Consider the following 10,363-nt stretch of genomic DNA (forward strand, 5'->3'; position numbering starts at 1 on the left):
CATTTACCCCCTCCATAAATCTTCGTCCGCGAAGCCAAGCCAAAGAAGAAAGAAGAAGACATCATTGTAGCACAGAGGACTTGATTATAAAGTGAGGAATTTAAAATCTAAGGATCAGCTATTTTAGAATTCCTGGCAGTAAAGCAAAATTAGATCATCTTATTGCATCACTGACCAAAATTTATCTGGGAACAAACACTTGCCAATGCGCATGTCTGTGATCCTAGGGAGGAGCACGCAGTACCTTCACAGTGCAGTCCATTCTTGTACTGCCAAGCAGAGGAACATATCTCACAATAAAAGATTCAAAATAAACCATTAACTCCACTGGTTCCCTTATAAGGGAGGCTATGCGCACAAGGTTAGATTATGCCTGTTCCACCTTTATTATCCCTGGCCAATCAGTTTCCCTTGTTATTTGCTTTGTGGGAAATGCTGGCTTCAGCCCACAACCAGTAGAACCTGATTGGGAGGTCAACATTCCAACTCACCTCCTAAAACACTAGCAGCTGTGCCCGATTGTGATACTTTGAACACTGCAGCAAAAGCAAGGAATAAATCACCTTGACGGGCAATGTTTTTGCTCCTGCACAATGAGACGTCTTCCTGACCAACAATTCCTCTCGTGGGCACTCAAGCTCCTCAGTATTTAGGAAAGGAAGAAGGACAGCCTTTTCAAACCAACAATGAGTTTGAGAAGGAAACTGGTGATCGTTGGAGATGGGGGTTGTGGTAAGACCAGCCTGCTGTTTGTATTAAGCCGTGACGAGTTCCCTGAAGGTTACGTTCCTACCATCTTTGACACATACGTGGCAGATATTGTGGTGAATGAGAAGCGGGTGGAGCTGGCATTGTGGGATACTGCGGGGCAGGAGGACTACGACCGTCTGCGGCCCCTCTCCTACCCCGACACCCACATCATCCTGGTCTGCTTCTCGGTCGACAGCCCCGACTCCCTGTGGAATATCCCAGAGAAGTGGATGCCTGAGGTCAGGCACTTCTGTCCTGGGGTACCCGTGGTGTTGGTGGGCAACAAAAAGGACCTGCGGAGTGATGAGAGGATCAAGCGAGAGCTGGCGCGGAGCAAGAAGGAGCCAGTGAGGTGGGAGGATGGCCACACCGTGGCGGAGAAGATAGGTGCCTATGCCTACCTGGAATGCTCAGCCAAGACGAAGGAAGGTGTCTGGGAGGTGTTCGAAACGGCCACACGGGCCACTTTGAATCGCACGGAATCAAGGTGCTTCAACGGCGCTTGTTGTACAATGATGTAGCGGGGCTGCAGATGGCACTGATCAAGAGGACAAAATGTTTAAAGCATCAGAGAATGGAGGAGATGGGAACAGAGGGGAAGGATATGAATTTGAAAATAATTTGCAATCAAGTACAAGGATAAAAATATCAACCATGCTTCAGTGGGCAAAATTGTAGGTTCAAGAGATTTGAGGTCAAAATCCAGGCCGATTCAGCAATGAGGGTGCCCCGCATGTCTGAGTATTTTCTGCCAGATGAGATAATAAACCAAAGCTACATCCTGTGGGGTGGATTTCCAACTATTTCAAGGAGCAAGGCCGTTCTCTACATGACTCTCTCTTGAACAGTGTTTCGTCCCAGACAACATTACAAAAGTAAAATACATTATCTGGTCATTTATTTCAGTTTGTCTGTGGGAACTAGGAATGATAATATGGCATCCTGTTTCGTCTACTATATCAGTAACAGCACTTTAGCTTGATTCGATTGGCTGTAAAGCACTGGACATCTTGAGATCATATAAACGCAAATCTTCCTTTACATTTCAGCAAATGTTTCAAGTGGCTTAAAATAATATCAAAGAGGGTTTGTATGATATCAGATTATCTTATAATCTTATCGTTCAATTGATAAAATAATGTACACCTATGTAAAGATGATTAAATTTTCTTAAAGCGTTAGGCCATGGGTAAAGGGCTATATTTTTGTGGTTTAATAATTTCCTTGCCTTTATACTTTCTATTTAATTAAAGTGTGAGAGGTTGAAAATGTACTTTGCAGTGTCTTGTCAAGCATGTGTAGTCTTGAATTTAAAGGGTATGGGAAAGTTGAAACAATTGAATCTCTTGTCATCACAAACTCTTTTTGACAGTAAATTACAATAGATTGCATCCAATTATGCAATGGGGAGAAAGCCTTCAGCCCAGCTCTCCCCTTCTGCTTGCGTTTGACCCATATCCCACTTACTCACGGACCTGTCCAATATAACTGTACCCACCTCCACCACTTCCTCTGAAGTGTGTGTGAAAAGTTGCCCCTTTTGTCTCCTTTAAATCTTTCCCTTTTCACCTTAAATCTCATTTTAGAATGACATGAGAGGGCATTGATTCTGGGGGAAAATAAATATTCTCCTTATCTTACCCCCTCATAATTTTATAAACCTCTGTAAAGTCTCCCCTCAGTCTCTTGCACTCCAGAAAAAACAAAGCGAAGCCTAACCAATCTATTTTTTATCTCAAAGTCTTGCAAATTGCCTTGTGATGTTTTACAAAGGGTTATTCAAAAACTTTTACATCTTTGTAGGGGGGGGGGGAGGGGGGCTGAAGAAAACAGTAAGATTTCAGTGAATTAAAGGTCAGTGGAAAAGTGGGAAGATTCAAGATTCTTTTATCGTCATATACTAAAACAGAAAATGTAATATTACACAAAATTCCCTTTAGTTTGCAGCATTGCAAGGGATTCCTTACAGTCAGAGATTCCTTACAGTCAGAGAAAGAAGCAAGAGAGTCCCTTCAGAGTCCATGGATTTGTCTCCAGTGCACCGCGCCCGCAGCCTCTGCAGCTGCACAGACTCCTGTTCAAACTATAGGCAACCCGAGCTCAAGATCCAAACCTCCGACATGATCAGGAAGTCTGCAGTGACCAAGGCCCTTTGGGAGCCCTTCCTGCCCTCAGCACCCTGTTGATCCCGGTTCCGATACCTGGTTCCTATGAGCACTGATATTTTACACATAGTAAAGTATTTTACAATTGTTCGAATCTGGCACCGTCTGCAAGGTGTTTGTATGTTTTGCTCATGACTTTTTCACCAAGTTTCCTCCTACCCTCCAGAAACATACGGGGATTGCAGGTTAATCGGTGAATTCAGGGGGGAGGGGGGCACAGGCTTGTGGGCTAAATGGGCCTGTTACTGTGCTGTCAAAATTAAAAAAAAATGAGCAGGTGCTGTCAGATTCACCCACGTAATGATACCAATCATTTCCTCCGGTAAAAATCCTTGCAATTGTGTAGTTGCAATACTATGAAAAATGTGAGAAAATAAAAGGCATTGAAAATGGGATAGAAGAAAAGGCTGGAAGTTGCAGGAAATAAGAAAACAGGAGAGAAAGAGAAGAAAAGTGGGCAACTTGGGCCTTGCTTTAACATTTCATCTGAAAGCTCTGTATCATAATATCAGACTGGATACAATGCTTAGTTTTCTGGAGCACCAGGAGGGAGGGTGTTACCCACTGAGACATGGACTATATCTGTATACAAGCTAGCAGAGTGGTCATGTTTAGCCCAATTTCCCATTCACACTTGACAAAAGCTTTGCAAAGCGTGCCCACGTATTACGTTTTTTCAGAGCTGCCTCAGATTCAGTGACATAAGAAAGTGTATTATATCAACATGTGACTTATGCAAGGCCAAAGACCTCAGCATCTCTCAACATGCAGACTTTATTTTGATATTCTTTGGCTTGGCTTCGCGGACGAAGATTTATGGAGGGGTAAATGTCCACGTCAGCTGCAGGCTCGTTTGTGGCTGACAAGTCCGATGCGGGACAGGCAGACACGGTTGCAGCGGTTGCAAGGGAAAATTGGTTGGTTGGGGTTGGGTTTTTCCTCCTTTGTCTTTTGTCAGTGAGGTGGGCTCTGCAGTCTTCTTCAAAGGAGGTTGCTGCCCGCCGAACTGTGAGGCGCCAAGATGCACGGTTTGAGGCGAGATCAGCCCACTGGCGGTGGTCAATGTGGCAGGCACCAAGAGATTTCTTTAGGCAGTCCTTGTACCTCTTCTTTGGTGCACCTCTGTCACGGTGGCCAGTGGAGAGCTCGCCATATAACACGATCTTGGGGAGGCGATGGTCCTCCATTCTGGAGACGTGACCCACCCAGCGCAGCTGGATCTTCAACAGCGTGGATTCGATGCTGTCGGCCTCTGCCATCTCAAGTACTTCAATGTTAGGGATGAAGTCGCTCCAATGAATGTTGAGGATGGAGCGGAGACAACGCTGGTGGAAGCGTTCTAGGAGCCGTAGGTGATGCCGGTAGAGGACCCATGATTCGGAGCCGAACAGGAGTGTGGGTATGACAACGGCTCTGTATACGCTTATCTTTGTGAGGTTTTTCAGTTGGTTGTTTTTCCAGACTCTTTTGTGTAGTCTTCCAAAGGCGCTATTTGCCTTGGCGAGTCTGTTGTCTATCTCGTTGTCGATCCTTGCATCCGATGAAATGGTAAGACATTACACATCACAAACCTCAAGAAGTATAAACCAGAACAGACAGCCTCTTAAAAAAGGAAAAGGAAATGAGCTCATAGGAAATGATGTAATAGAGAAAGCATTGTTTCAACATTAAAAGCACATTTGTTCCCATGACTGACATTGACTTAAAATTTTTTTTTTGAGTTTTATCAGAAAAACAAACCACAAAAGCAGTAAATCAATTGCAATGAAACCTTTGCAGATTCACAAATGATAACATATAGTACAGTAGCGATACGACTTAATTCTAAATCTAATGAGTGGTAATACATACAATATTATAAGAGATAAGTAAGAAAAAATGAAAAGAAGAAAGAAAAAAATTCAAACCCACAGCAATCATGTTTAAAATCCATATTGTATGTAGTGTTAAATCCAAACAAGCAGTCTCAGGGGATCCAAACAAGCACGCCTAGTGACATCCATCATCATACCTCATTAGTCAAATTATGGAAGTGAGCTATAAACGGGCCCCAAGTCTTATCAAAAAAATCTTGCTTTTGTGACATGATGCCTAATTTTCTCCAGATTTAAAAAGGACGTACTATCTAATACCATTGATTATGTATAGGTGAGAACTCATCTTTCCATTTTAACAGAATTGCTTTTCTTGCAAATAAACTGGAGAATGCTATAACCTGTCTGATTAAAAGATGAAATAATATTTATATCTTTAGAAAAACCAAATAGTGCAATTAAAGTGATCCTAAATATGGTTGAAAAAGTTCTAAAAAGGTCAGTCAAATATTTTTGCAAATTTGGGGCAAGTCCAAAACATATGTAACAAAGAGGCATCGAATATTTTACATTTGTCACAAAGTGAACTACTATCAGTTATCAGAGTAAATTCAAGCAAGTTTGACTTTGGATAAATGTACACGATGTAGCATTTTGAATTAAATAAGACTATGCCCAGTGCACAATGATGAATTGTAAACAAGGCCCAAAATTGAAGTACATTCTCCCATTCAGTTTTAATTCCACTTAAAGAAATTGCTTTCATATTCAATAGTTTATAATATAAAGCAGATGTCATGCTTTTATGAGTAAATTGTAACTCGAATAGTTCATTGATAAAATTTGGGTCAGGAAGAGTAGGAGATGTTAAAAGTTTAGAGCGAATTTGAATTTGATAGTATCTGAAATAATATCATCCCCAATTGTTGAAGAGATATAAAATGTTGTATAAAAAGATCTTTAAAAGTCTTTATACCTAAAAAATTCCATTCTTGAAAACCAGCATCTAAAATAGCTGGTTGAAATAAATAATTAGATATTATAGGTCTTGTAACTATAAATACTGTAAGTCTGAAAAATTTTCTGAATTGGTTCCAGATCTTCAATCTATGTGCCATTATTAAGTTCTTTGTCAAATTTTGAATAGTGATAGGGGTAAAGATGACCCCAATACCACCCATAGTCAGGTACTTCTGAGGGACTTCAACTCCATCTCAATCCAATTAGGATATTCATCTGTCTTTTCATAGTTGCAACAAAAAAATAACATATTTTTTATGTTTATAGCCTAATAGTAAAAACGGAAATTAAGTAAGGCTAATCCCCCATTATTTCTAGTGTTCTGAAGATATTTTTATTCAATCTATTTTTAAAGCTATAAATACTAAAAAAAATACACAAATAATGGTAGCACATTTATAGTTTATAAGTATTGATTTTGTGAAAATTTGCAACACAGCTGTTTCAATTTTTTACCTTTATTAACTTGGTTTCCGCCTTCCCCCACAGATAAGAAGTCTGGCTGGTTCTTTCACTACTCCTCTCCAGCTCTTATTCTTCTCAAGCAAAGGGTCTTTAAATTACGTCACTACATTGGCCTCCATCGTGGAACACTATAACAGAGTCAAGAGTAAAACATGAAAGTCTGCAGACACCATAGTTGAATTAAAAACACAATCCTGGAGAAACTTAGCAGGTTAAATGGTCTACTTTATATAGCAAAGATAAAGATACATAACCAATGTTTTGGGCTTGAGCGCTTCATTAAGGGATGAGCAAAATGGAGTCAGGCACCTGAACAAAATGTTGGGGGGGGGGGCGCGGGAGGGGAGGGTGGAAGAGGCTGGGGGAGGAGCACAGTTCCAAAGGCAGGAGGTAATAGGTAGATAAATGATGGAAAGGGAATCTCTAGGCATTCTCCAACTGGATGGTATTGACATTGACTTCTCCAGTTTCTGATATTCTCCCTCCCTCATCTTTCCCTCTAGCTCTCCACACCCTTCCCTCTCCATTCACAGAGTCATCCCTCCTCCTCCTGCTTGTTGGTGTGCCCTCTCTCCTTTCTCCACTAATTACTCCTGCCTTTGGGCCTATGCCCCACCTTCCAACCATTTTGTTTGGGCTTCAACTGACATTTTTTCATACCTTGATGAAGGACTCAAGCCCGAAATGGTAATGTATTTTTATCTTTGCTACATAATGTACATTGTTTAACCAGTTGAGTTTCTCCAGCATTGTGTTTTTATTATAACAGAAACTCCATTTGCACTTTTAAACATTTCTAAAACCAAATTACCCCTGGTACTTTGACCAAATATTTCAGGCTCAATCAATTTCACTGAAAGAAATAATCTTTTCTGGGTAGTTTCATATTTGTGAGACTACAAATATTAAATGTTGTTGCATATAAAATCTTTAAAATTATTAATATCTAAAAAATTCTATACCAAACATCTTCATTTGTTGTAAAATGCATTGGAATGACTGAAAAACATCCATGATCCAAAAATTGCACTTGGCACAAGGGTCACTTGGCTGAAATCAAGACTAGAACCCCTAGGTGACAAGCAAGAGGTATTCTGCTCCATGTAACAACATTCTCTGAGAGTCTAGTCACTTAAACTGTTGGTCTGTAACTATCCCAATGGGAACTATGCAGGTATTCAGTAAGGTTAGCAGTCCAGGTGGATTAGATTCCCAACCTCTGATAAAATAATTAATAAACTCAATTAGAGCACTGGAAGGAGTGCTGTTATTGGCCAGAGTTCTACTGGAGATCTGAAAGGGGTGTTGTTATTGGCCAGAGATTAGCTAGAAGGGGAGCTATTCTTGGCCAAGCATCCTGCATGGGAAGAATTGGACTTGCTCCTGACACAGCTCACCATTGAGTGATTGCTAACTGAGGATGTGGGAGCAGGATTGGCCTTCCTTGGTGACATAATCCAATCTCATGCCACATTCCTGCTCTGTAGAAAAGATAAAGGTTTGGTTTAAGATTGTGAAGTGAACAAAGAACTTCATAGACCATGATACACTTTTGAAGTGTCATCTTCCTTATCATTTAAGGTCAGTGGTTCTCAACCTTTTTCTTTCCACTCACATACCACTTTAAGTATTCCCTATGCCATAGGTGTTCTGTGATTAGTAGGGGATTGCTTAAAGTGGTATGTGGGTGGAAAGAAAAAGGTTTGAAAACCACTGTTCTAATTGTATCTAATTCACTTGTTATGTGCATGGTTTCATAGCTCCAAAGGAAATTGGCCAATGACAATTTTTCTCAAGCAAAATATTTCAGTAACAATTGGGTCTAGAGTAGTGATTCTCAACCTTCCTTTCCCACTCACAAACCACCTTAAGCAATCCCTTACTAATCACAGAACACTGTTGGTCTAGGGATTACTTAAAGTCATATGTGAGTGGAAAGATAAAGGTTGAGAACCACTGTAAGCCATCCATCCTCAACCTTTTTCAGCTATGGCCCCTCTAGGACTCAAAGTTTGTGGGGCCCCTTCCCAGTGAATCAATCAAGTTTTAGTTTCTTCTGTATTTCTCTCCTACCAACTGCGGAACAAAACATAAAAATATTTATGTTACGTGAGGTGAAAAGAAAACAAGGCTTTTACTTTAATGTGCTGTGGCCCCAGGTGAATGGCTGATGTAAGGAACCTGAGTCCTGCAAACTCCCGTAAACAGTGATAAAGTGATAATTATGATTAGTTTGGTGATGAGGGATAAACTTTTGCCTTGGAGAGCTGACCTGCTCATCCCTGACTTCCCAGAATAGGATCCTTTGTGTCCACCTGGGCACCTCTTTGGTGATAGCCCCCTCCAAAACACTTTGCAGCGTTCCCTTAGCATTTCACCATTGGTTTCAGTTTCCGCAGTGTTTTGAACCTATGACCTCTTGCTTGATATAAGGTGTCTTCATGAGATAGTCCCATTCGCCTACATTTGCCCATGTCCATCTAAACCTTTCCTATCCATGAACTTGACCAAATGTCATTTCAACTTTACAATTGTACCAACCTCAACCACTTCCTCTGGCTTCCCGTTCCATATATGCCCTTTCAATCTTTCCCCTCTCACCTTAAACCCATGTGCTCTAGTTCTAGATTCCCCTACCCTGGATAAAAGACTGTGACTATTTACCTTATCTATATCCCTTATAATTTTTAAAACCGTTTCATCTTTGCTCGACAATAAACAGAGCGAGCCTAGCCAGTTGCTCCTCATAATTCCAGCCTGCTAGTCCCAACGACATCCTTGTGAACCTCTCTGCACCCTCTCCAATTTCATCACATCCTTCCTACAGCATAGTCTCCAGAGCGGCACACAATGTGCCAGGTGGATTCTCACCAGCCACAATATAATGTCCCAACATGATTAATACATTATATTTTTATATTCAAACACATTATTTAACTGCTGAAGTTCCATTTGATCTGAAAGGTAATATCAGTAGAAAGGGGAGGCCTGGTTTGTCTAATAGTTAGCAAAATGTTGCTCTAGTAAACTGGGGTTCGAATCCACCGCTGTATGTAAGGAGTTTGTACAGTACGTTCCCCCCCCCCCCCCGTGTCTGTGTGGGTTTTCTCCACATTCTCTGGTTTCCTCCCATCCTTCAAAATGTACCGGGGTTGGAGGTTAATTGGGTGTCATTGGGTAGCACTGACTCGTGGCTGAAAGGGCTTGTAACAGTGCTGTATATTGAAAAAAATATATATTTAAAATTTGAATAAATTTACATTATGTTAGGTTGTGGTGCAGGATTGTTATGAACAGGAGGATCTTCAGGAAAGGGTAACCATTTCACGGTATGAACCCACACATGAATAATTGGTTTGCAAGAGGATGTTTTCACTTCTGCCTGCAAGACAATAGATCACACAGCAAAGCCCACTGTTACAGCATTCTTACTGTCGTCCAGGTTATCCAAAAACAAAATACTATACACTGATGAAAGAAAGGTCTCAGATTGCTGCATCACTCTCTGGTATGGAGGTGCCAATGCACGGGACATAAAAAGACTACAAAGTGTTGGGAACTTGCCAGCACCATCATGGGCATCAGACTTCACTCCATCGAGAACATCTACAAGAGCTGGTGTCTTAAGAAAGCAGCCACTATCTGCAAGGACCTCACCACCCAGACCATGCCCTCTTCTACAAGAGTCTGAAGATGAACATTCAACGCTACAAAAATAGACAATGAATCACAGAAACTACTCATTTTTTCTTCTACACTAATTTATTTATTTTTAATAATGTAATTTATAGGAATATTTGCACCTGTAATGCTGCCACAAAACAATGAATTTCGTGACATGCTTATGACAATAAATTCTGATTCTGATTGTAATTCTAAGTCAGGATATTGTTGCCTGGGGATTCTCCCATGCTCCTCTATCTTCTATTAGAATAGTATTTTCACTCACATTTATCTCTACTTTTAAATTTAAATGTTGACCTACGGCATGGTTACAGGCCATTCCAGCCCACGAGTCCATGCAGCAAAATTCACACCTAATTAACCTACATCCCCAGTACGTTTTGAACAGTGGAAGGAAACCAGAAATCCCATGGAAAACCCACGCAAACATGGGGAGAACATGCCAACTCCTTACAGACAGCGCAA

The 10,363-nt window shown here is 40.9% G+C and overlaps 1 protein-coding gene across 1 annotated transcript; it reads left to right on the forward strand.

Moving 5' to 3' along the window:
* The first annotated feature begins 453 nt into the window (after window positions 1-453).
* LOC138741363 (ras-like GTP-binding protein RHO) lies at window positions 454-2,023 on the forward strand. The gene has a single exon (XM_069895319.1). It carries the CDS (start codon window positions 687-689, stop codon window positions 1,269-1,271), a length of 585 nt encoding a protein of 194 aa, XP_069751420.1. The 5' UTR covers window positions 454-686; the 3' UTR covers window positions 1,272-2,023.
* The last annotated feature ends 8,340 nt before the right edge of the window (window positions 2,024-10,363 follow it).

This window comes from Narcine bancroftii, chromosome 8 (assembly GCF_036971445.1).
Source record: "Narcine bancroftii isolate sNarBan1 chromosome 8, sNarBan1.hap1, whole genome shotgun sequence".
NCBI lineage: Eukaryota > Metazoa > Chordata > Chondrichthyes > Torpediniformes > Narcinidae > Narcine > Narcine bancroftii.

Coding starts and splice junctions, on each gene's coding strand:
- LOC138741363 (XM_069895319.1), top strand. CDS start 687: ATGAGTTTGAGAAGGAAACTGGTGATCGTTGGAGATGGGGGTTGTGGT.